This window comes from Erithacus rubecula (genome assembly GCF_903797595.1).
Source record: "Erithacus rubecula genome assembly, chromosome: 6".
Classification (NCBI taxonomy): domain Eukaryota; kingdom Metazoa; phylum Chordata; class Aves; order Passeriformes; family Muscicapidae; genus Erithacus; species Erithacus rubecula.
The window spans coordinates 39,512,217-39,539,293 of NC_136688.1; the positions used below are offsets into that span (position 1 = coordinate 39,512,217).

Sequence of the window (27,077 nt, forward strand, 5' to 3'; positions counted from 1 at the left end):
TTGAAATAAGAGATATTTATTACAAAATTAAATTCCAAATGCTACCTCATTTTCCATTATCACCTGTACAAAACATATTTATAGCTCAAGGGAACATTCTCCCATCCACACCATATGGTACAGTAATTGCACTGTAGTTAAAAGAATTCAGTTCACAGACAATGCACACACACACACACCCCGTTAGTAAGAAAGGTCCAGGATATAGAACAGAATTACCAAAGAACTCTCACTGCTGCTTCAAACTCTTGCTTAGCCAGGGTGGCTAAGGAAGCCAAGGATGGCTTTAAACTGTGTCTCTTGTAAAACACAGTAAGCTCACTTGGCAAAGTTTTAAAATCAATTACAAATTCAGCAGGAGTGGCATCTATGCTAACATGTGATCACTTCAGATATTATTTGTGATAAACATAGCCCTTGATATTCAAGTAAAAAGCATTAAAAAGTTTACAAAGTGAAGTAACTTGCAACCAACCACACAACCAAGGTCTTAGTACTTTAAAGAAGATAGAATTTACAGCCCTGACTGTTTGCAGCCAACAGCCCTGCCCCGAATAAACTGTGGTATGGAGGTGGTGCTCTTATCATCAGCCCTCCTTTTCCAGCAGGGAAGAGCCTTATGTTGTTCTAACACCCCACACATTTTTGCTTTCATGACACACTTGCCCATGTGTGGGGTCATGGGGTCACTTGCTATAAAGGCAGGGAAAAAGGTCTTACCTATATTCCCCAGCTGGCAGAGACACAGGGCACTGCCAAGGAGGTTTTCACATTGCCAGCAGAATCCTGAGAGGAGGAAACAGGGCTGTGCAGAGTGCCAACCCAGAGGGTTACTCAGTCACAGCACGGAAAAGAAGCTCCTAAACGTGGCAATGGAGAATTTCAGATAAATGCCTTGTGTGTTCCCCTGTTAACAGTTGGTTTGCTCTCAAGTCCCTTAAAAATAATTCTCTGAGGGATTCAGGAAGGAACTATCAAGTAACACATTTGTTTATCCTTCCATAACAAGGTTCTGGTTTTGCTCTCAGACCATGTGACAGGTATTCATTCACTCAGGCTACTACAAATGCCCTGCCCTACCCCTTGTGCAGGCACCTGCATGAAATGGATACATAGCCCAAAAATTAGGGGAAGTAAAGACATGTCTTGTACTTCGGGCATTCTTCAAGAACCAGAAGGAAGAAGGAAGACACAAAAAAGTATATTCTGTCAATGCCCTTTGTGCATCAATCTTTCCAATCAAGATGCAAAAAGAAAACCCTGTACAGACTAAAAAGTTGGTGGTGGCTCCCAGGGCTGCAAACAATCGTGGCAAACAGTGATGACACAAAATCCACTACCTGGACCAAGGGCAATCTTGGCACAGAAACCTCCATTCAAATCCTCCTCACAGTCACATCTGTGTCTCATAGCATGTGTGGTCCAGTTCCTGGAAATAGGCCAGTCCCTGCTGCTGGAATAGATGTGTGAGTATCGATGTCCTGGAGCGACTGTTAGCAGAAACCTTTTAAGAGGGATGGATTGCCTAGGATAAAGCTAGATGAGCCTAGAGGCCCTCCATCTATCCTTCAGAGACTGAAGAGCTGAAAACAGAGCTTACACACAAAGAAGAATTTGAAGCAGTGAACGTGGCAGCCTGCAGCTTTTTGTGATTTGAATCCATGGATACAGTTTGATGAAATTCTTTGTCAGTGATAAAAAGAGCCCTGTCAAGCAAGGTTCAAAGACAGCAGCTGCTCCAGAGAACAGCACCTTCTGGCCTCAGAAAGCACTGTTAGCTATTTTCCACATGATTGAAGATGACTAATGAGCAGTTCTCAAAAAGAACCTGAACTCATTCCCCAAGCACAACTGGAAAAACTGAAATGAAGTAGCCCAAATTCTATCCCAAAAGCAAAGAGTGCCTTGCACCCACTGCCTCATGTCAGTACCACTCAGAAGTTTCAAGAAAGAGTCAGAAAGGAAATCCAAATTAGTGTGTTTTATTGACCTCATAAGATATCAGTTACTATTGTATTTCAGCAATGGAACAACAGGTTTTGTTTTAAGGAGCAAATACTGAAGGTCAAATTCTAACTGTAGTAATTTTTCAGTATTTTTCTCCTGAAAGAAGACAGAGCTACATCAATGTACTCTTACTTGAAAACAAACCCTTGCAGTCCAGAGAGTGCACAGGAAATGTCTGCCCTCTAGCCTCCAACGTAGACCTTTCAATCCTTTTAACTCCAGATCAAAAAATAAAAATTCTGCTGGAAGCTGCTCCCTCTTGTGGAATAGCTAGATTTTTTTTCACTGTCTGCCTGCACCCCCTTACCAGCACACAAGACCTAAGAAATAGTCTCAATGTCAATCAAATGCTGCCAAGAGAATTTCTGAAATGACAGTCCTAAAGAAAAATAAACCTTTTGTCTGTATTGAAACAGAAGCTGGACTTATGCCTAGCAAGGTGGGATGGGAACATTAAATTTTCCACCTTCAGCACTCAGCTGCCAAGCCACATCCAAAAGATTATTAGTAATAAAGGATGGAGGGTTCCTTCCTAGCCAAGGAACAGACTGGTTCATCTTCCTTAGGCAACTCCTACAAAACTGAACACTTCATAATAACTGAAGAAACCAAGGTCACTGACTGAATTTTTGAATTTCCAAAGTTTAATATGATGAATAAAGTGTATTAGAAACAGTAATTCGAATACACTCATAAGTTTCTTAGATTTTTTTGTTGTTGTTGTTAATGGGTAAATGTATAATTGTATGTAGTGGGAAAACTGCACTTTAAATGATGGCTTTTGCCTGCTCTTCTGGAAAATCCTCCCCATGACAATGGGACTACCTTAGGGAAAGCTCATATTGAGGACAACAATGTCCTTAATCTCACCAAGAGTAGAAGATGCTGGATCACATTGATACAAGGCAGCAGTGCACTGTCTACTTTCCTCATTGCCAACAGTTAACAATTTGCTGCTGCTGTCAGATCTGGCAGGTTTTGAAGAAGTTTGCAGCCTTCCCTCACATCCTTCTTGCCTATCCCTGCCATCCTTCTTGCCTTCTCACCTCTGTGAACCCCTGGCTCATGCAGGTAGGAGCACTTCCTGCAATAACAAGTGGAAAAGAATCATCAAACCCAGCAGTTAATTACTGCAATGACTTCCCACCATGTATGAGCAGCAGGTGACCAACTCAAAACCTTTAGAATCAAAAGCACAGGTCCATCCCATCTGAGCTAGTACCTCTAGGAGTCAGTTTCTGGAGAGATTGACACACCAAGCCAGAGCCTTACAAAGCAAGCAGCTGCCTTACTGAACAATGTTATGGATCTCTATTAAAGAGCAACCAAAGCAAGTCTGACTGGAGTCTAGTCTCCCCCACAGAACAACTCTGCTAATGCAGCCCTTCTGTGTGGTAAGAAATGATTTGGAAAGACAAATAAATGCACAGTTCATGTTTAAAGTCAGACAAACCCACCTACTACTCTATGTCCAACTGTAATTTTGATGCAAGGCTGTGAAGCAAAGCAAGAACTCAGAAACTAAAGGCATGAGTTAATTGAAATATACACAAAAGAGTCTTTCAAATATTACTTCTTGAGACAGGAACATAGCTGTGAACTAAGTGTCATTCATGTTGAATGCTACAAGGTAGCAACTTGAACTGTGACAAGAAATCAACACTGGATGAAGAGTAGGAAACTGAATAAAAGAAACATAGACAAAAATAGACCTAACACAGGACAAAGGCACCTGATAAATCAAATTTTGCTTTCTTGGAAGGGGTGGATTCAACATCCAATGGCTCTTGACACTTCACAGACAAAGAATTTTTGCCTGGCCTCACGTTTCCTTGTAATTTAATGTTCAGCAGTTTAAAGAAGGAACTTGTTCAATATGGGAACACTGAGCAGATACTTTGGCACCAGCAGCCAGTTTTGCAGATGCCACATGCATTGAGATGAAGCCTTCCCCTAAAAGCACAGACACTGGCACTGAAAAAGCTGGGAACAAAAGCTGAATGACATCTGTCTGTAAGATTTCCAAAGTATCATTACAGTCTCTAGTACATCCCCATCTCCACAGCACACTGGGGCTGAAAATGTATCACCTGCCACTTCCACTGTAATTTCCTTGGGACCTTCAGACAGAACTGAAAAAAGCTACAAAGAGCTGAGCTGGAACAGTCTGGCCCCAAAAACAGGCCTGCTAGGTGAGTTGTATAAATTATTAAAGGTGACCAGAAAGCAAGGCAGTATATAGGAATAAACAATTTCCATCTCTGCAGAGGGCCTGGGAGACAGGCAAGGCACAATGGCTCAGGAGATTTCAAACAGACCCTTTCAGTCAAATTTTAAAAATCCAGGATCAGAACAAAAAAACCTTCAGACAGCCAAGGCAGATAGAATGAAGGTCCCCAGATACTTACAGTAAGCTTTCAACAACCTCACCATAAAAATGTTGTTAATCATGATAGAAGTCCCATAGTGCTTCAAACTGTAGTGGTGCTTAGATTACAAGAGGGAAGATACACACACACACAGAGTGTACATGTAAACACAGACAGCCTCCAACTCTGCTGCTCTGGCTGCTGGAATGCCACTGCTGTTTGACTGACATACACCACTTCAAGGAATTGGCATTTAGGCAGCCAGCTGTCCATTAATACAACCTAAGGATCCAGGACATGAGTCTTTTAACTTAAGGGGACCTTCTCATCCTCTGCATCTTCCAATGAAGGCAGTGCAAACAAATGCCAAAGCAACAGGGTTACTGCACCCAGAGTTCTCCAGAGAGGGCATTTTACAGTCACATCTTCAAAGCACCAGAATCAGCCCGACACGCAGCAGATCTCATTTCTGATCCGCTGTTCCCAGGCTTCCTTTGCTCTAGAATTCCCAGGAGTCCATCCACCGGAGCCCTGCCATGGGGCTGCTAGGGTTGGAGGCCATGGGTCCTATCATCCCATAGGACAGTGGATGGAAGAGGTAGAAGCTGTGGAAAGAAATCAAATGCCCATCAAACACAGCACAGTCTTCTGCAAACCTTCTAACTCTGCTGAACCCAATATATACATAGAACACAGTTACCAGATGTATTTGCTCTCAGAATCTGTTAAAATCTACAATAATGAAAAATTTGTCTGCATTTAAGGAATATGTCACCATCATTTGGATTAGAACCACAATTGAATGGCGGGTTTAGAGGAGAACAGAGTTCACATTGTGTCCTGCAACAAAAGAAAGATTCCCTGCAATGGAAAGATGCTCCATAATGCATTACACTATGACACAGGGACACAGATGCTGAATCTAATAAAATTTGAAGGTTTAGGATTGGCCTTGAGGATATCTGACAAATTCAGTACAGAAGAAAAAAGGAAAATTAACAGGCAGAAAAGTTTCTATCAACATAGCAACTGTCACACATTCCATTAATGAAAAGTTCAACTTTTAGCTCCCACCTGTACAGGATGACCAGAACCAGTGCCAGGAATCCACCTCCATACACCCTTCTAGCTGTAGTGCTTGGTGACAAGAACACAGCACAGAACTTCAGTAGTGCATCCCAGGTGATTCCTGGAGAGGGAAGAGGTAGAATTCAGAAGAACAGAACTGATATGTTCACAGACTAGGCTAATGAAACTCTGTTAACACCAAAAGTCCATGTCATTTTTAAAATTCATTTACCTTGGTAACCTTCAGAACCATAGAGATCAGCAAAGGTTCTTTTTGTTCTACCTTTCCATTTGAATAAATGCAAAAGAGACCTGAGTCCCAAATGCTAGTGAAGCTGGTATAAAATCACAGGAAAAACTACCAAGGCCAAATTATAAACAGACATGACAGAAAAGTGTTGGCAGTAAACCAAGAGGAAAATAACTTATATACAAGAACATATAAGAACAGTAAAATAGCAGAGATCAGGAACCCCATGTGTAAATTTAAATGCCCTAAGCACTAGACATGACTGCTTCTTCAGGGTGATACCAAAAAACCAACCAACCAGCCAACCACCACCAGAAAAGCAAAACCAAACAGACAAACAAAAGATGGGCACTGCAAGCTGCTTTGTGAAAAACATTTTAAGTCAATGCTTCCAAGCACTTCGCAAAAGCAAAAAAAAAGCCTATAAAAATAATAAACCTTTTAGGCTAAAAAACATTCAATTTAATAGAATATCACCTTTTTCCCTACCTTGTCTTCTCCAAGACTCTAGTATTTACCTGTCAACATGCTAGAAAAAAGCATTGCAGGAAAGTAGTGGTGAAAGTAGAGAACTCGTCCCATCATAAAAAAAGGGAGGTAATGAAGAAGCCAGCCCAGTGTGATCTGCCCTCCAGCACGTAGCACAACTCTGGACAGCTCTGGAACACAAATAAACAGACTTCAGCAGAGAAAAACTCAGCTACAGTTTTTATTTGCAAACCTTAACACGCTAAGTAAACTCAATAGGAACGATCTTTGCAGGAAATCATGTATTGGTCTGAAATTGCTTCAAGCTTCTGCAACATCCTAGCTGCACTCCTCATAAGCATACAAGCACTTTTCAGGAGAACAGCTGTCAGAAGAGATATACAAAGACCTAAGTCTCAAGGTGTAAGAGGAGGCTGACCATGCTCTATGTTAAGACCAAACGTGCAGTTTCTCCAGATGTGCATCAGACTAATTAGGTGCTTCTGGTTTCTGATGATTTTCACTGTCTCTGCAATGAGAGCCATGCTGATGATCACTCTGTCAGCCCCTCCTGGAAAGAAGTGGTACCTAACTTTCAGAGCCTGGGGAAGGGACTAAGAGCTCTGGTGTCTGTATACAGCTTAGCCAATAACCTATTGTATAATTGAGTCATTTCCCATCACATTTTAGAACTGACTTCCCATAAAGATATCTACAAAATGAAGCAACCATTGATGCAAACAGGAATGGTGAAGGTATAGCTAAGTAGGGCTTGTGAAAAGTTCCAAAACCTTGGCAGTGAACATAATAAAGGATAATTTTATCTCTTGCATTTGTCATTTGCTTTGCATAAATATCAGGAAACATTTCTTGCCTTAAAACGCTGTGCAAACTACCGAGTACAGAGCATATGCAGAGCCTGATAACAGGGCATTGATTAATTGGCCTCTATCCCTTGCAGCCAATGTAAGTAGCCATGCACTATTTTTGTAAAAGATCTGTGGTGTTCATTATTAAACTACAGCTATGAAGTTCCCACTCTTTTCCCTGTGGACACTGCTTGATAATCCAAGCTCAGTGGTTTCCTACCCCTGACACACAAAGTCCTGCCATCCACACATTTTTAAGGTTTCTGCAAAAGCCATTTATGAAAAGGAAGACTGACCTCACCTTTGAGTTCAGATGTCAGCTGGACACCTCTCTTCAGTGCCACTGCAGTGCAAACTGTTATCAGAAAATATAACCCAATAGTGACCAGATTTAGCCACCAAATCACCTACACAAGAGAAAAAGAAAGATTTGTGACTTCATGCTGGACGTGTGCATGAGACATGCAAACATTAGGAGTACAATAAGAGAGACAATCCAAAAGGAGAAAGAATAAAATTGGCAGAACCAAGATTAAGCTAAAATTTGCTAAAGACATTGGCTTAGAACTTCTCACTCCAACTTACCGGGTTTCCAAGCAAATAAACCCGATAATCCGTCTCATTGACACCAGAAAAACGCAGTCCCTGAGGAAAGAGATCAGAAGGGAGAAAAACTGATATTCATCAGTCCAGTTTGTATTTTGCACAGTGTCTAAGGTGAGACAAATTCCCCCAGGCATCTCAGGTACTACAAAAGTAAACAGCATTTTCAATGCCATTCCAAGGTGTTGTGCTTCAAAAGGCACTTCAAAAGCACTTGAAAATAAAAAGGAACATGGACTGATCAATATACCTGGTAATTGATGGGCCAGTGCCAAGGTTTGGATGTAACTTCATTGTCCTTTGGTTTCAGGCCACTGTTTCCCTACAGATAAATCAACATAAAATTTAAATGAGCAGGTAGTTATGCTGCAATGTCTGCCCAGCTATGTCTGTGTACACAAACATGCATCAATACTCTTCCTGAGTGAAAATTCTTTTTGACCTACATAAACACATCATCTTCCACAATGGTCACAATTAGAACTATGAATATTTTAATACTACTGTACAAGTGAAAATGTTTTTTGGGTAGCAAAAGAGGCAGTATTCTTTCATTTCTCTTCTTCAGTTTTTCTGCCACTGAGGATGTTTGTTGCATAAGCAAGACCTTCTTTCATTATAGACTATTGTGACAGATTTCCCTCTACTACAAAAAAAAAAAAAAAAGCCTCAGAGACCATTTCCATGGGAACTCATGCAGGTGCTTCTTTACCTGAGACAGCCCTATCACTGATTGCCATGGAAACACTTTACAAAAACACTTTAAAGTACTAACAATAATGTGCTTGACTACTTTTTTCTCTTTAAAATCTGAGAAGAGCTTCACAAACAGTAGCAAAGAATACCCTTGGACTTCTTTCTCAAAATATTAACTTCTCATTCTACAGAAGAAGGACTGATGAGCTGGAAGCAGAAGGTCTATGGCCAAGAGTACAAAGAACAATCACAGGAAAAGACTGAAGAGCAGTCCACCTTGCAAATACTAAATCTTCTCTTTTTAAAAAATATATATTCAGAGATAAAAAGGAAACCAGAAACCAAAGCTCCTTGATAAACCTGAAAAAAATAAAAAGTTTTTCATTTTCAATCCAAACACTGTTTTTTTAAGTGTCTGTTTAGCTGATTTTCCTGATTTTGACCACAGTAATATCCTTCTGCCTCACAAAGACTAATTTTCCTTTAAAGCCTTACAGGAAGGTAGGGGAAACATTACATAATTAGGCTGTAGATAGATCACATCAACAGCAGAGCCAGGCATTAAGCCCAAGGTTTCCAAACTTGGACTTGGAAGATTTAGCTCTGAGACCAACCTTTTTTCTAAGTATAAACTCAAGTAGGTTGCTTGGGCATGCAAATTCTGCCCTAGCTTGCAGCCATCACCCAGATCTCTCAGAAAGTGCTATTTCTTTTTGAATGCAAGAAAGAGGAGGAAGAAAATTATAATCTGGAATCAATTAAAAATCCTACCCGGATCATAACCATGTGGGATTCTAGCAGAATTTCTGCAAAAGAAGGCTTCAAAACATCCAGGCTGATATTGGGCACTTAAAAAAAAAAAAAAAAAAAAAAAAAGAGAGAGAAAGAAAAAAATAGATTAGAAGTTTGTATGGTTTACTTTTATTTGCCTTTTTCATAATAAACTAAACTCTCTCCTCCTCCAACAAATCTGCTTCCAGAATGTCTTTCAGTTGTCTATGCAATTCATTCATACTCTAAATACAGTGGCTTGTAGTCAGAAGTATCCCCCAGTGAAGTTTACAATTGTTGTACTTTTAAATTTCCTCCTTTACTTTCAGGAGCAACAGAAATATATAAAAGTCCATGAAATAAATAGATCTGTATTTCTGGCTAGACATACTCTTCATAGGTTGCTGTTTATCTGTAAATAAGCCATAAGCATGGGAATGCAAAATGCATTACAACAGAAGAGGAAATTCTACCAAGTCAACAGCCCAGGATTTCTCTCCTTTGGTTTGCATACAGCTGCTCTCACAGAAGGAAGAACAGTAAGTGTTTTAACTCAGAATGCAGCCCAAGTCACCCAAAACTCATGGGATTAAAACTGTGTTGAACAACCCCAGCCAGATGAGCCTGTGAAACATATGTAACTCCTGGATGAGGCTGCATGACCCACCTGTCATTACTGGCAAACTTAGATCTCTGTCACACACTATTCATTCCTTGACAGTACTGAAAACTCATCATTTAGCACACTTCCAGCAGGAGAAGGAAAAAAAAAAACCACACCAGAACAGACTGCAGCAAAGATTTTTTTAAAAATTATTGAAATATATATAACGTGCTCATACCAATGATAACAAATCCCAACTAAACAACATTAGAAATAACAGCCTGTATGTACTGGAGTGCTTCACACTTCTGTATCACATTAAAATCTCAAAATCCTTAAAGAAGTCTTTGTACTTCCACTACACTTCAAGCATTATCATCAGCTTCCAGTAAAAACAGTGAAATAGAAAAGCTCTGCATCCCTGTACATACTCAAGTTCAGCAAGTTTACACTTGAGCTGGGAAAGAACACAAATGCTTCAAATGCAGAATACCAGCTACTGCTATCTGATAGCTCATCCCTTCCTTTAACAGCAAGCCAAGATGCACTCTCAATTGAAAAGGAAATCAATTACTTACATTTAGGGTTAATATGATCTTCAAAGTTCCAGAGGGAATTGGGTGTCTCCTTCGAGTATGGTGTGCAGGTGACTTCTACTTGTTCCCAGCCCCTGGGGATCAGCAGAACAGTTCATCACCACCCCACAGGAACACTCAGTATTTCCATTTTGTAATTAGTTCTTCCCCATTTAGCTTTATACTTCTCTGTAATGCTTCAGCAGTTGTATTCTTATGTGCTAAAAGAAACATGTAGAAACCAAACCAGATCTGCAAGGCAGTTGACTTCAAAATTCTACAGAATAGTTGAACTACATTTCTCACTTCCTCATCTAAAAAGCCCTAGATGGATATGTGGGATTTTAGAAAATTATGTACCTTGCCAACTAGAAAATACTTCCAGTTCAACCCTTATAGTCCCTCCAAAGAAAATCACCATCATTCATTTAAGTCAATCCATACCTACAAGAACTGTATTACAGAAACCAAACAATTACCTTAGAGGACACTAAAAACTGTTCTTTACTCTGTCATTCTATGTCTAGCAGGTCACATCAAATACTTTGGGAGAAAGTGTATCAAATCAGACAGTAATATGATAGATTAATAGGGAATTTTCTATCAATCACCACGTAGCAAATTTCACTAATTAAGTAATTCATTAAATAATTACCATTAAATTATCTGAAGGACAGTGATTACTACACACTAAATAAAAACACACTATTTGCAGTTAACCAGTATTTTTCCACCCCAGCTGTTACTATCATCAATATTTTGTGGCAATAACTTCCATTCACACAGTAAATTGTTACTGGGAAAAAAAGAACACAATTCACAATGTTTTGTAAATACTCTTGATGGAAATTGGCTTTTTTCTTTTAACTGAACACATTATGTATCAGTGAGCCCAGTTTTATGTTTAAATGGCATTGCGCTCCTGGCCAGGCAGTTGCCAGAGGTATCTGCCTGCTCCCTGATTCAGCATCCACAGGATTCCTTAGAATCTGGTTTTACCACAACACAGTGAAGGGAAGCCTAGAGCAGGAGAAAGGGAGGCAGCTCTCGAAACAGCAGCAACATGAATGCACAGCCTCTGCCTGAGGATCCATGTCAGTATCCCACATGGTGCAGCTTTACAGACAGGGCAGTTTGCTTGGCATCAGCCTGGACGTGTCTGCATACACCTCATTTGAATGATGAAGATGTATAATTTGGGGATATATAAAATCCCAACCCCTACTAATAGCAGCTTGTAACCACCACCTCGCTTCAGATGCTGCATGCAAAAATTGTCAGTCTTCTAACAACAAGGTAAATTAATACCAATAGAAAGCAATTTTGAAGATTGTGGTACAGAACAGCATGAAACCGTCCCAGTTTCCAGTGATTTTTGCAAACCCCAAGGATAAATAACACGTCTATCATGCCCTCCTGGCCTTACCAGATGACAAGATCTATGTTCAAGCCACTCTTGGATCTCTTAATAAGGGATATTATTTTTCAGAGCCATATACCTTCATTGTAACAGACTGCATAACCCTAACCCAAATCCTCCCCTCTGGTCATATTTTTAGTACCTGCTAGTTACATTTTTATTCTTTTTAAGAAATAGAAGAAATGTAGTTATTGCTTAATCTACAAGTACCATTGAGTGAAGGAACATGTCATCTCAAGGCCCTGCAGGGGTGGATGGGGATTACAAACCATTTACCATTTTGGGAGAGTCTTTCCAGAGGATCCCAATACACAGCCCGTGGCCACGTGGGTTAGCCGGACCTGGCTCCGCAGGACTTTGATGAGCTTCCCAGTCCTCCTGCCTACCACTTCAATCCTCCAGAAGTCATTGGAGTCTCCTGTTCCATTCTATCATGCAAACATACCATTGGAGAAAAAAAACAAACAGAAAAATAGAAAAAATAAACTAGAGTGCCCAAACTAGAAGACACATAGAACTGGAGCACCGCAAATAGGAAATTCTGAAATTCCACTGGGTGCAAAGCTAAAAAAACTAGTCCAGACCAGCCTCACTCACACTTCACAGAAGAGATTCCCCATCAGGAATACATCATTCTAGATATAAGCAATCACTCCCAAATACATCTCTATCTTGCCAACCTTTATTTTGTTTGCTTTCAATTCATTCTTGACAGTAGCTCAGAGTTACAGCATAAACAGGGGCAACTTGGCTGCTTCACAGAAGGGGTTTAGGCAGCAGACCTTTGCATTTAGAAATTCAGCCCTCAAAGCACATTTCATCTTTGTGATTCAAAATTCTGTCATCATTCTGTCAAAAAAACACTTGTCTATGTGACAAGGCCAAATACCTAAAACAATACTTGTCAGAGCAACTTCAAGGTTGCTCAGTTTGTCATTTCTGGAGTTGAATGCTGCCAAAGCTAGACTGACAGTAAAAGTTTAAATTATTTTTTTATCTGTGTTCACGTTAAATAGACCTTAAATATGAGATAAGGCATTTCATACTACATCAGTTTTTGCCTTGATGATGGCAGATGTCCATCTATCATTCTGGTTAACAAACTAAAAAAAGCAATAATAAATTCCTTTGGCATGATATGAACTCTTCCCAAAAGAAGAAGCTTTTGTTTTATCTTGCCTCCACTTACTATTCCATAGCCAGTGACCTGAAAATGCTTCCTTGTCAGGGGAGCCTCATGCTGGTGACTGTGAAGATTTCTAGAAGTTCTGAAATGAAATTAGAAGTCAAATCTTTGAACCTTATCAATTTGTGATAAAAACATTGGTTTGAGCCATTCAAAGATCTGCCAGTACTCTAACCACTGAATTCCAGCTGAGGGCACAGCAGGATGCAGCCTTAACTGGATGGGGGACATGGACTGAAACCATCACTTCCCAGGCATGTGACTCTGAGCTTATGCCACACTGGGCAGTGACAGAAATGGATGACAACATTAATAAATCCAACCCTCAAACTACAATCTACCATCTCTAAAATGAAGAGATTTGTTTTGGTTTACTCTGTTTTGTTTTTTTTTTTTTTTTAATTAACAGTAAAAGTGCAACAAAGAGACCTGTCTTATAAGAAGAAAAGCAAGATCCTGACCTTTTGTGATTATCAGTTTTACTTTTGCAGGGAAAGACTGTATCATTTAGGGGGAAATCAGTGGCCACCATTTATCACCAGCAGAGCACAGACAAAGAGCCTCCCAGGGTCTGCCAGCTAAGGTAACCTGAGAAACCTGGGCACAGCCTGTCAGTCCTTGCCAAAGGCACAGACACCGCTGTCCCTGAGACACCTGCCAGACCCTTCCCCAGCACCACCAGAGACCTCACCAGACTCAACCCATTCTGCCTAATCAAGATTTTATCATCCTCATTTCCCTATATTTGACAGCAAACTCACAAATTCAGAATTTAAAAAAATACACTTTATAATCATTTTGGAAACCTAAGCAATGATTTGTGCATGCGCCATACTGAATACAATACATGATTTCCTGGCTCTTGAGTTTAGAGGTTCTGTTAAGAAATCAAAGCACTGAAAGCACAAAGCATTTTGGCACTGTGACATTAGACCAGATAAAGACTAAATATCAAGTTCCCCTGCTTCCTCTTAGGTATTCCCAGCAGAAAGGGAAGGGATCACCTTCCATTTTCATTTGTGTTTAACTGCTATGACATCAGTGCTGTTGAGAACTTCAGCAGGTGGATATTGCCTACGAACAAGGGAGCAGGATACTTGCAGGACACTGACAAAACCCCCTGTATTCTCTTTGCCTAGAAAATTCAGCATGGAGGCAGGCAACAGAATGAGGGTTTTGAAATTGTTTCTCTGGAAGAGCTTACCCTGATTATTGCACCTCACACAACTGAACAAATCTGCCTGCTGCTTAGGTAGGTAGTTCTAATAAAGCTGTGTGGTTTTCTTTAAAGTTTCTCATTAACAGAAATTTTTCAAAACATAAACCATAGAAGAAAAACTCTACAAACCTCACAATGGAAATTCAGATATACAGATACCTCTGTCACACACACCTGCTTGTGCTGGTCTAACCACAATCTCCAATTCTGTTCAATCACACAATCTCTTTGAATCCCAAAAATCATCTTACTCTTTATGTTCCAGACGAATAATATCTCCATGCCTCACAAACTCCACAGGGCTTGAGGGGTCAGACAGATCTGCTGAAGGAAGATGAACTGATTATATCAATGCACTGACAAACTTACCAGGGTCTTAGAAAGTTTCTTGCTGATGCTCATGCCTCAAGCAGGTAATAAAGCAAACAAAGTTGTGTTGACTCTAAGCCTGGTGTAAAACATTGCTCTAGACTCTAACCCTGAGAGCTACTCCATAGAATATGAACTGTACATGACTCTTGCAACATTGATTATAGTTTTTCTTATATATCTACGTTATTTACATGTTTTGCTCTTTAGACAATTCTTGTTAATTTTTATGAACACATGAGGCAGGTAAAAAAAAGGAAACTGACAGACCAAGCATGCCTCAGCTACATAAACTACATAATCCAAACCAATGGCTTTCTGTACAAACCACTGATCATCATATTCAGTACTCTTATGTTGTCCCAAGCAATCATCCACAAAAATCTGTGAAACACAATGTACCAGACTATAACAGGACTCAGCTTTCCCAAGACTCTTAGCCACAATAACAGATTGTAAATCTGTTAATATCTGTTAATTAACTCAGTTCAGACAAATTTCCTCTCTGCTGTTATTTGCAGCCCTAAACAGCTGAAAAATTGTCAATGCAACTTTAAGCTAAGAAAAGCTTATTTACTTCAGCTATACAATCTTGAGAAGAACCAAAAACACAGCAGACACACACAGTGTAAGTCAAGATGGAGACAACTTCCCCTTGTTCTTCCTCCTCTCCCCCTCCCATGAAGGATATTCTGCCCTAGAAAGAACTCAGAATATTGTGAAAAACAGAAGCAGCAGTTACGAAAGGCACTTTATTGGTATTTGTTACCTGTATCTGAATCATGTTTCTTTATGACCCACAGGTTATTCAAATCTTTATGTAAGTAGGCAGTGACCTGAAATGACAGGTTATTCAAATTTTTATATAAGTAGGCAGTGACCTGAAATGACAGAATTATTTTACCTGACAAAAAAAACCTGTTGATAGTAGTCACACATTCACCAGCAAATCATATAGCCCATACTCAGAAGCACTACACTTCATGGCAGCTCATATACACCAGCAGCCTCCAAACACAGTCTGACCTCCTCTCACCCTGTTCCAGAGGCTCCTTCTACAACAACAGGATATCCAAACCAGAACTCTTGAATAATCACTGACCACTACCTGAACCAGGACATAGAAGCAACGCTGGCTTTACAGACAGTAGAGATTTAGGACAACAGGCTGACTGTGACAGCCACAATATCTGTCAAAAGATCCAGGCAAGGTAAGGATTCAGGGATAACCCATTACAGCCACACTTACTACACAGTTAACCCTTGCCAGCCTGCTCAGCCTCACATAGAGTTAACTGCATCTACTGCTACCATGGACACCAAGACCATCTTATTCCAGGCTGCTGCTCCCCAGAGCATGTGGATCTGTACTCCCTTTGCCCAGTCTCCCCCTACAGAGCAGCAAGCCTGGCTCTGTGGGACCCTAGCCCAGTGCCCACCTGTGCCTCTCTTTTAGGTGGGAGCAGATGGCCCAGGGGGTGGGTGAGAGGCAGAACACAGAGGAGTGTCTGATGATGGGGAAAAAGGGAGAGCTGAATGTAGAACCCCATACCCTGAGGTCAAGAGGAGGGAAAAGTAGAAGCAGAGAGATCAGTTTTTCTTCTCTAAGTTTCCTCCAAGTTTTAAATTCCCTTCCCTCTCCAGAGCCTTGAAACTACCCTAGAACCCTACTGCTGTCCCACCACCAGGGCAGGGAGCACAGGTGAGAAATCTCTACTCTTACCCATTTTCCACAAGGAACTGCCATTAGTCCTCTCCAAATTGCCTTTCCCTGCTTTCAGTGTCATAAAGCATGATCTGCACTCCAATTTTGCCTATTCTTGAAGCAGTTTAGCATGACATCTCCATATACTGCAATAAACATTAATGTCATGCTAGAGTATTAGATATTCTGATTATGACAAGCAGCAGGGAAAAAAGATTCAAGACAAAGTTTGCACTTTTAAAAACTTCCTCCTAGCCACAGAGACAGCAGGGAGTTAAAAAGCAAACACTTGTGTTTCTCTGGCAACTTTATTTCAAGGATCTCAGAACAATTTTTAGACACCAATAATCAAACTGCAGAATACATTTTGGTGAATGTGCAGAATCAGCAAAGATTTCTGAAGCTTGATGATGATGGACAAAAATAAGAAATCCACTTAATGTTTGTACTTCTTAATTAGAGATAGTTACATGATTTCTGATTTCTACTTTCACTTAATTGCTTATTGCTTTCACTAATTGCATTTAATGAGAAGTCCCTAGTTCAGATGGTTTCCATATGGCTACACTGGCTTACAAACATACAGTATCTAATTTAATGAGCAAAGCATTACAAATTCTTTGGTGACAGATGAAGAAAGCAAGGCACTAAGGAGAGGGATTCATATAAGGTCACAGAGGCCAGTGGCTGGAGTAAAAACAATATACAGCAGTTCTATTTTCTTGCTTTTAATATACAGCCAGAAAAGCTCTGAGATAATGTTCTTGTTTTAAACAAAGTTTTACAGCCTTCCTTGAGGTATCATTCATTATGGAAGACTATTCTGAAGGCCTCTTGGATTCAATTCATGGACAGTGGTCATGTAAAGCCTTGTTACTATAAGTCAACCCTCTGGTGCAGTGTGGTAGGCTCTCTTCAAGCCTCCTTTTTAGTCAGAGTTCCAAGACAAGTGCACAGCTGTGGAACTGAGAGGGCAACAGATGCTGAGTAAACATTTACCTCCTATCAGTTTGGCCCCTAATGCTAAATGCAAAGAGTAAGTGGCTGTTATCACAGGCAGTTCTAGCACAGCACACAAACCTGCTGCTGGCGAGCCCCAATGCCCTCTGGATAGAGGTGCCAGTGGGAGTGAAGGTATCCCCCTGCCATCCGAAGGTTCTTCATTGTGACCACAGACCCATATGCCAAATCTGCACGAGAAAGAAAGGGGAAAAAAGACATAAGGCAGATCTCCTGTATCTCCCCCAGCTAGTGTACAGTGCTCAATTAAACATGCATTCTCCATGCATTTGGATGGAAGTTTGTTTCCTGTTTGACACATTACTCCTTAGGGCTCATTACAAGCTTTTTCTCATCCTTCACCAGAATTCAGTGAAACTGTTACATAACATTTGGCACTTAAAACACTCCCACAAGTCTTAACATAAAGAGATCTGGTAAGGCATTTCTTTTTTTTGTAATTTCATAATGATAGATTTGAGATAGCTTCCCCTAAAAGCAAAGTCAACTTAAGGCACTGCTGACCCCTGCAGCAATACAAGAGGGAAGAGAGGCAAGCCCAGCTACTGGATAGCAGAACTAATACACAGGCTGAAGACATTTTCCCTCCTATGCCTCCAATGCAAGTGAGAAAACTCAGCCTTGGAGAACAGACCTGATGCTTCCCCAGTGACAGCTCTGGAGCAGGGAACAGCCATAAAAAAACTGGGACACCGTTTTTATTTAAGTTCTCATGTACACTGACAACATTCAGAGTGCTTTATTCATTTGGATACTCACGCTCTGGAATGGAGACATTATGAAGATTGTTCCCAATCAGCTGGGATTGAAAAGCTGAACTGAAGAAACCATCCCCAGGACCACTACAAAAGAGAGCAAAGAATATGACAATTCCAAGTTAAAACAGCATATAAACACCTGTCATGCATTACCAAGTTGTTTTTACAAAACAAAAATTATAAAACCAGACTGGGCATCTGAAGAAGACTGGGTGCAGTTCCCTTAAGAGGCACACTTCTCTAATGTTGTGAACCACAGCAGATAGAAACAGTCTGGCAGGAAATCGTCCAGAGCTGCAAGGGCTTGAGGTCACAAAAATGTACAAATGCTGGCTCTGCACAAAGCTGTCTTTGGAGGTGTTCTTACAAATAAACTGACTCGCTGTCAGGACAGATATAACAAAGCCTTTCTCTGTGGCTCCTGTAGCCTTACTTTTGCTAAGAGGTTAGTGGTAAGACCAGTTGACTTCAACTGAAAAATAACAGATTTAGTTTTCTATTCTTTCTTTACAGTGAAATGCTTATTCACCTCATTTTTTAATGCTGGCATATAGAAAACATTACTTGGCCATTTTACTAGCTCTTTCCTTGTAAATAGCATCTCTTGGCTGCAAGCATGCAGGAAAGAGCCCTCCCTTCAGGCACACTCAAACTCTTTTAATCACAGCCATTTTTCAGGAAGGCAGTGACTTTTTTTAATTACAAAAAGACAAAGAATGGAGTTGAGACATTTTCAGGTCCCAGAAAGAGAAGAGAAAAAAAATGAGACAGGAAGTTTGGTTAGGTTACTTGCTTGGCATTTCAGAGTCTCAAGCTCAAATTCAATTTCACTGCCGGCTTGGCCAGAGAGTTGGGGAAGGGAATTTAAAAAAGACACAGCTTGTGGCTGTGCTTCTGACACTGAAAGTGGAGCACTATATAACCAATAACCTTTAATTCAAAGCAAAGGCAAGCAATTCTTCTGAAGAAAATGTTGTGAAATACCTTCTATTTAACACTGCAAAATGAACAGCAAACATAGCTGTGTAGAGGGCAAGCGGGAGCACGATGAGGCAGAGTACACGAGCCAGTAAATGCTTCCCAAACATGACCTGGAACAAACACAATCTGGATCAAACAGTGCAGGAACAACTATGCTCCTTATTTCACAAAACTCTGAGCAGCAGTCCTATAGCTGGAGTTTGCTGTGCAAGAAAGCCCACCAGGTTGCAGAATTACCTCAAAGGCCCAGAGAGAGGTAAAAGATGAAGCAGACCTTGCTGTGTATCTCCAAAAGCTGGAGCTGTGGTGCCTCAGAATCCTAGGGTCATGGGAAAAAAGACAAAAACAGGCAATGGGAGATTTTAGCCTTCCAAAGTGCTGAGCATGCCTAACTTTGGCAAAGGAGACTGGGCAGCCCCCACTGAAAATACTTTGAGAGCAAGGACCTTAATTTGTTTATCAGTGGTACACATTTTGACCCAAAATCTCAGCAAAGGCATGGCCTTCAAAATAGTAACTACCAAAGCTAAGCAAGAGGAAAAATGAAAATTTGTTCCCCCAATAAGTCAATGCAAATGTGAATGTAACCAGGACATCTTGGGGATCCAAATATGCTTCACATACAGAAATCACCTTGCTTAGCAAGGATGCCCTCACACTGCAACTTCTAGTACAGCCAGAAGCTAGAGAAAAATCAGCAGCAAAACCTGCTCTTCAGACATCCCAAAATGAATGCAAAATATTTTATTTCAACCAGTTGAAAATGTGTTTTGCAAACAGATGCCAAAGAAGCTATTATATTTTCAGAACCTACTGATACTGCTGGTAGTAGAGTAAATAATGTAAAAGAGGGTAGATAATAAATAGCTGTGGAAGAAGAAAAAAATTAAACAGCAAAAGCTGTTTGCTAAATGCCCACACTAACTTCAAAGTGGATGAAAGCAGATCCACTTGCTATTCTCCATATTTTTTAACATTATACCATAATATCATCATTAAGCTAATCATTCTCCATCCCTTAGTACCCAATTAATTCAGAAAGAATGGAAAAAGCTGAACACATTGCAAAACTTGCTGAAGTCAATAAAGGAAAGAGCTGTTCAGTTCCAGTACTTCAGCAGAACACTTAATAACTACTGGACACTTGGAAAAATGCTGATTACTGGTACATAACCAAATATAGGCAGTGGAGAGGCATGTGAACCTCCAGTTCCCTACTTAAAAAGGCCTCAATATGCTTCAATTTTCATGAAATTGTTTTCTTTTACTAAAGACTTCAGTGAAAGACAGCAGTGAGCAAACCAGAACAAAGGACCAACACAAGTTGAGAACTCTAGAAATCAAGTTAATCCCCAAAAAATTGCACGTACATCATCATGAGTAGCTTCCTAACAAATGCAGAGGTAAGTTATTCATGCTTTCAGGGCATTAATACTCACCTTTTTTTCCCCTCTCCTCAAGCACCAAAGTTGCCAAATAGCTATTCAGAAAGCATCTACCTTCTGGAGTAAATTTCTTTACATATTCTAACACTCAGGGCTTTGCTGCCTTTGCTGCCAGCACCACAAATGAAATCACTGTGCAGCTGTCTGCTGGCAGAAAGCTTGGACATGATGGATTTGTCTTATTTCAAATGCAATTAACTGACTTTGCTCAAGAATTGTTTCTCTGGAGTTGGAACATTGAATCTTTGCAGCCCACATTGATTCACATTAATCAAAGAAAACAAATCACACAGGAGGAACAGAAGTCCCCCTCGTGTCACCACTGTTTATGAGACAAACGAGAAAAAAACAGTAAGTAAAAGAAATAGAATTTTCAAGCTTCAAAAGAGGCTGAGACAAGAGGAGAACTGAGCACCTTTTAAAAGACAAGACTGAAGAACTTTTTTTCCTGCCAGTTGAAAGACAGCAAATAGTACATCAAGGTGTTTCTCCAAATAGCAGATTTCATGCTTCGCAAACACAAAATGCAATATATATATTAGACCAAGACACTCAAACCCACTAGCAAATTTTTAGAACTTAGAACAACTAAATATATGTGAAATCAAGCAGGCTATGGCTACCTTCATCATCCTAACTGGCTATGGATACTGCAGATTGCAGAGCATTCCCATGACTTGTGATGCTCCTGCTATGCAGCCTCTGCCCCCTTACTCTCACAAAGCAGAGCCTGAGCTCAAGCTGCTTATGTAAAATAAGTGCTGCAAGACATGCCTGTCTGCCAGGTAGCACATACTCCTTGGAAGGTCAGGCAATAGCCCTGGACAACATCTTGCTTTGGGCCACTTCCATGTAAATGTAAAGCAATGAGCACTTCTGGCTTAGAAGAAAATTTATCGAACTGGAATGGTAACAGTTTCAGGAAAAAGTAACAATATTTCTGCTGTGCTTGCATACAATTGTGTCCTGCTGATACAAATGTGTTTGGTTTTTTCAAAAGCTTGACAATGATTTTTCATTATGACCTTAATCTGCATTTTTCATCACCCACATCAGATGCCTTTCTTTGCTGCAGACAGACTATCTTTGTTTGGGTACTTGCAGAGCTGTCAAAGACTAGGACAATTACAAAGCAAACAAAACAAACAAACTCTTAAAGTAAAGAAAAGCCTTTGAAACTCACCAGTGACAGGCTGAGGTTCCCCAGCAAGTCCCATAGGTCATAGATTGTGTTCAGGCCAACCAAGAGGACTACAAAAAGGCCAACAAATTTTACACCCATTGCTCCAGCAAGGCTCACACCAGTCAGACTCAGCCAGAACCACCAGGAAGCAGAAAATGGCCTGCAGGACCAGTAGAGCAAGTCAGTAAATAAAATGATGGCTACATGAATGGGCAGCCTCTGATCACAAAAATAAATAACAAATCAGTTACCCCACAAAATTACAGTCCATCTTCTCAGGAACCCATAAGAAGTGGAAAAACAAATTTTTCATTTAGTTTAGAGTCACATGAGGATACTGGTTTCAGATACAGGCTTGTGAAGCCTTGATACAGGCTTTAGGTACTCTTAAGCTGGGACCAACCCTAGATCTCCCATTCAAGGATGGAAACACAGACATCAGGTATAAGCTAAAATACTAGTGTGAAGAAAGTCTGATCACAAAGAAGTTCTGAGAACAGAAACAAGAATTTTGCTCCATAAAGTGCATTCTTACTTCCCTCAGAAATTTAAGAACATGCAGAAGAACAAGAGGCAAAGAGTAGCCACCATTACTAAAGCAAAAAAGCCTTAGCAGAAAACATCTATCCAGAACACAAACAAAAGCTGCAGCAAAAAACAAACAAATTATTAACTGACATAAAATTGAATCATAGAAGAGAGATGAGAAAAAATGACAGCAGAATTTAAAACCTTTTTCCTTCTGATTCCTAATGCCTTGATGCTTTTATTTCAATTAGATAAAATCCCCATGACCTGCTAAGCAACATAGCTGGCTTTTAATTTGCAGAATATCAACTACTTTGAGAAAATGATTAGTACTAAGATATGAAAAATAAATTCAGGTTAGGGCACACAGAGCTGATCAAGCACTGTAATTTAATGTTTGTATTCCCTGGGGAATGTGCTGTAGATAAGGATGGCCTTGGATACCATACATGATGCTGCAGGCTGAATTTCAGCCACACAAACTGTAGACACACTAAGACTGATAAAATCAGTTATTGAATGTTTCATTAAATTAAAAACTGCTCTTATACAACACAGAATTTCGACTTTTAATGTCTTTGAATTAAGGATGCATTTCAAGGAAACTACTCTGTGCAGCCCAGCCACAAAGAAACTTCTGACATATCCCAATACTTGTAACAACCACCCTCTCTGGATGGGTCTACAGCAAGTGTCCTCAACAATTTGACTACTTTATTCAGAATCCTCCTGCCTGTATTTCCCTCTAATTTTTTGTAGCCATTTCTCTAGACCAAACAAATTACACTATTTACCTCAGGCAGCAGGATTTTTAGAGGTGCTTACAGCCACAGGTAAGTTGGTGTACTCCAGCCACAACACTTTCTCCCTAACTACACAAACCCTCATAGTAAAAATTTCTTTTTGCTACCAACAGTCATTTTCACCTTCAAATTTCCTGAAATAATCTCATTTCAGCAATTCACACATCACCAATGGCAGACATTACTTTAACTGTGTGAAAGTTAAATACCTATAGTTTAATAAAATTATCATCCTTATCTTACCTGTCTGCACAACTGTTACATTTCACCATACTCAGAACAGCTCCCATGAGAAAGAACATCAGAATGGGATCCAGCAGAATATATTGGGACAATGTAATACAGCCTGTATCTGCAAAGAGACACAATGTCAGAAAGACTTGCAGTTCCAAAGTGAATTTAAGATTGTGGGAATTCAGTTTCCTCAGTGTTGTCAAGACAAGAAGAAGGTGGGAAATTTTAGAAACAGAAGGAGATCACATTGCATCTGCTACCTGCATAACAAAGGGAAAAAATCCAACAAAACAAAAATAAAATACAAACACAAAATAGAAAAACAAAAGGCAGTACAACAGTATCTGTGAAATACCATTTGCAAAGTGCTGATAACATATTCAGATGGAGAGGATTACAGCCAGCAATGATCTACCTAAGGCACCACCATGGTGCCAGAGGATGTCAGAGGAGGAGTCATCTTTTAGATGGTATCTATAAAAAATTAATATGGCTTTGGTACTTTAGGACTCCATTTCTCAATACCTGCATGTCCTCACAAAACCCCTATTTTGGTAACTCCATTTGCAGGTCAATTTCTCCACTTGGCTCAATTTAACAAGGAACTTTATTCATTTCTTATTGTGAACTCTTATAAAGTAATGCAGGGACTGTTAAACATCTCTGTAATTCATACAGGAAACATTAATATTTCACTAGTGGGCAAATTCATTCCTGACCATCCACCTTATAATTTTTTTTTTTTTTAATTAAAGTGCAATCTAATCCAATACTGTGGTTATGTAAATAACAGAAGTATCTATGAAATAAACAAAACTGTAAAGTTCTTAAGGGGACCACCAATTAAAAAGCCTCACATATATATACACATTTTTAAAAGTGGAATTACTTTGCTTTTGAGAAAGTCTCTCATTAACCCAAATATCTCCTAATTAGGTAACACATGGTAATCCAGAAATTAAATTATCTGAACTATTAAAATACTCGATTTTGCTGTAGCAGGAACACCTACCAAAAATAAGGATGAAAGCTGTAAGTAAGGCTGCTGGCAGTGACTTTGACAGTTCCAACACTGTGAGGTAGGCAAAGGGAACCAGGCAGGAGCCAAGAAATGCACAAAACTGCAGGAAAAGATCATGGGAGAAGTTATAACCTCACCTGTGGTGAACAAGAGCTCACACCCTCCTTTCCTTCATCTTTCACACCTGAAACAGGAGGTGTTGCTGCAGCTGAACTGAGTCACAAAGAACATCAGACAAAATCCAGCTGAACAAAGACACTGCTCAGAGGACAGAGGCTTACTCTGCTCTGCAGAGGTGTCAGTAACAACAGCCAGTCACACTCTTGCTAGACTACACCAGGTATTCATAAAATAGGTCAAGTCAAGTAGGTCCACTACACATGCACTACACTCAGCCTTTTTTTAACAAGATACTGGATTATGAAAGCTAAGAACAAAATAAACTTGCACCTTATATCTTTAGCAGACCAGATTCCCTTCTCCCACACAAATGACACCAAGGATAGTTGGAGAAGAGGAGAAATCAAAACAAAACAAAGCAAGACCACAGTAAAATTTATTATCTTTAATGTCTGCTTCAAACACCTCTCCCACCTTTGGCTCAGGGAAGTTTAAAGCTGTGAACTTCTGGAAACTAAAGTAAGAAAACATGCCTTCCCAGTCTTCAGTTTTCTTTCTAGGAAGTAGCAATTGGTCACTCTTTCTCCTTCTAAATTTTCTGTCAGTTATATGGCTCTTGCTCTTCCTAAATAGCAGTACAGCCAGGGTTTCAGACTGTATACAACTCTGAATTCTGCCCTGCTGTCCCAGGCTCCACCAGCATACTCAGCTCAGTGTCACTGGTGGTGGCAAACTGCAGGTGACAGTGGATGATTCTGGCTTTTTGATATCCTTGGCTCCCCAGCAGATGAGCCAGGCACAATGGAGTGAGAGAAGCTCAAACTCTGCAATGTTTGGTTTGCAGAACAGGCAAGGTACCTATCCCTTACAGAGTGCAGTCTCACTAATTAGCAGGAAGAGCTGGCCTCAATTCTCACCTTAATTTCTTACCTGGCCTCTCATAGAAACACATTAAGACTTATTCACAATAGAACCACTAATACTTTTCAAAGGAGCTTAAAGATAAGGCTAAACAGACCTCTGACCTGATCAAGGAGAGCTGCTCTTGAGATGCAACAGTCTGTATTTATTGAAAGGCACAGGGAAGCTAACCAGCCTGACCCTAGCCTGTAGAGCCTTACCCCTCTCATCCCTATGTAGTTGTGCTGCTCATATCGATCCCCTGGCTTTTGGAAAGGAAATGTACCATCATAGCCACTCAGGTAGCCAGCAAGTCCAATCAGCATCTGAAGGGGAAAGGTGAAAACAACTGGTGAGAAAAATCACACTGGAGGAAAAAGTATCCAGGCAAGATTTTTATAGAAGCCACATTGATCCAAAGGACAAATAATTCAGACACATTATCCAAAAAAAAAGTTTATTTGAAGAAATTATATGTGGACATACTGCCCTTAGTCTAAAGGCAAAATCAGAATTATTTTTGCAACAGACTAAGGATGACTGCAAGCTCAAGAAAAATAGGAGGTGTGCAATTGAGCAGAGAGAATTCTGTAGAGTCTCCCTCCTTTAGTTTCAGAAGACTCAATCTGAAAGGAAGATAACCTTGATGAGGCAGGAGGATGAAGTTTCATCCACACTACACACTGTTGCTAAAACAAGTTCATTTACAGAAATCAGAACTCTCGGGTCATTTGTGGCAGGCATCTCATTTGCTCACAAGTTATCAGGAAATGTTTGCTTCCTTTAAAATGTAAGCTTCTATTACATATGCCCTCCAAATGTCACACTGATCTTTTCATGTCAAGCCTTTCAAAAACCCAACATGCAATACTGTTTGGTCTGCATATATTTGAAGCATTTTTTGTGAAGACAAAAAGTTGCAAGTTGAGGCTCTGGGCACAGAATGCAAATAGATGCCAACAACAGTTAGGAAGGACTTTGTTGTTCACCACATCCTTTGGCCAGAAGGCAGAGGCAGACTTTTATTGGCCCACTCCTGTGGCTTCTGAAACGTAACAGAAAAGCAGTTTACCTTCCCCAAAGGGGGATGGACATCAAAGAAGAAGGTCCGATTAATGTAGTAACTTCCCATCTTCCCAAAATGAGTTTCATCCCAACTGGAAAAAACACACCAACAAAACACAAACTATAATAACCAATCTGTTACAATACCAAAGAAAAAAAAAAAAATACAGTAAGGTCTTTATACTTATGTTGCTTATGCTTTTTATAGTATAGAGGGTTACTGCCATACATTCTATATGAGACAATGCATTATACTCAGTGGGAATCATGGAGAGCACTGCAGCCATTGTAGGAAAGGTCCTTTTAAAGAACAGTTTGATCCTATCACTACAAGACCTCAGGTCTGCCCTTTTGAATCCAAATTGACCTTAGCGAGGTTAAAAAGAGGTTTAAAAGATCCGCAAAGCCAGGAGCCGATGCCCTCCCTGCAGCCGGTCCCGAGAGCAGCGCGGGCGGGCCGGCCTGAGAGCGCAGCTCTTCTTGCGGCCCTCGGAGCCATGTCCCATCCCTCCGCCTGCCTGGGACAGACAGGGATCCCCGGCACGCCGGGCAGGGCAGGTCGCTGTGGCCGGGAGGAGGCGGACACGCACCCACCCGCACCCCGGGGCCCGGGCCGTGCCCGTACCATACGTGCGGCGGCTCCCGCAGGCGGTGGAAGCGGGAGGCGAAGCTGAGCAGGGTGACGAGGGCCAGCGCGGCCGGGCGGGTGGCGGCGGGCGGGGCGGCGGGACGCGCCGGTCCCCCCGGGCCCCGGCGGGGCTCCCGCTGGCGCGCCGGCATCCGCGGGCATCGGCCGCGCGCTGCAGCGCGCGGGGCGCGGCGCATCCTGCGCAGGGCGCG

The 27,077-nt window shown here is 40.7% G+C and overlaps 2 protein-coding genes across 4 annotated transcripts in view; both read right to left on the minus strand.

Annotated features, from left to right (window-relative positions):
• POMT2 (protein O-mannosyltransferase 2) lies at nt 1-27,062 on the minus strand (the record flags this gene model as incomplete). Of its 3 annotated transcripts, none has more annotated exons than XM_079308554.1 (21): nt 1-4,981; nt 5,451-5,565; nt 6,213-6,353; nt 7,333-7,438; nt 7,617-7,676; nt 7,885-7,956; nt 9,102-9,178; nt 10,284-10,375; nt 11,977-12,128; nt 12,890-12,968; nt 14,357-14,426; nt 15,244-15,310; nt 17,260-17,369; nt 17,959-18,041; nt 18,942-19,048; nt 21,567-21,726; nt 23,141-23,249; nt 24,144-24,252; nt 25,394-25,498; nt 26,245-26,329; nt 26,863-27,062. In XM_079308554.1, the coding sequence occupies 21 exons, from the start codon at nt 27,060-27,062 to the stop codon at nt 4,876-4,878; spliced, it is 2,205 nt and encodes a 734-aa protein (XP_079164680.1). In that variant the 3' UTR covers nt 1-4,875. The 3 variants fall into 3 exon arrangements, 2 of the variants coding, with proteins under 2 accessions (XP_079164680.1, XP_079164679.1); XM_079308553.1 differs by having other exon boundaries at nt 14,357-14,429; XR_013774597.1 differs by lacking the exon at nt 1-4,981 and having other exon boundaries at nt 7,328-7,438; nt 14,357-14,429.
• The window catches only part of LOC306803296 (uncharacterized protein), a 119,711-nt gene that overhangs the window by 73,497 nt on the left and 19,137 nt on the right, over nt 1-27,077 (minus strand). The gene's annotated exons all lie outside the window — the stretch shown is intronic.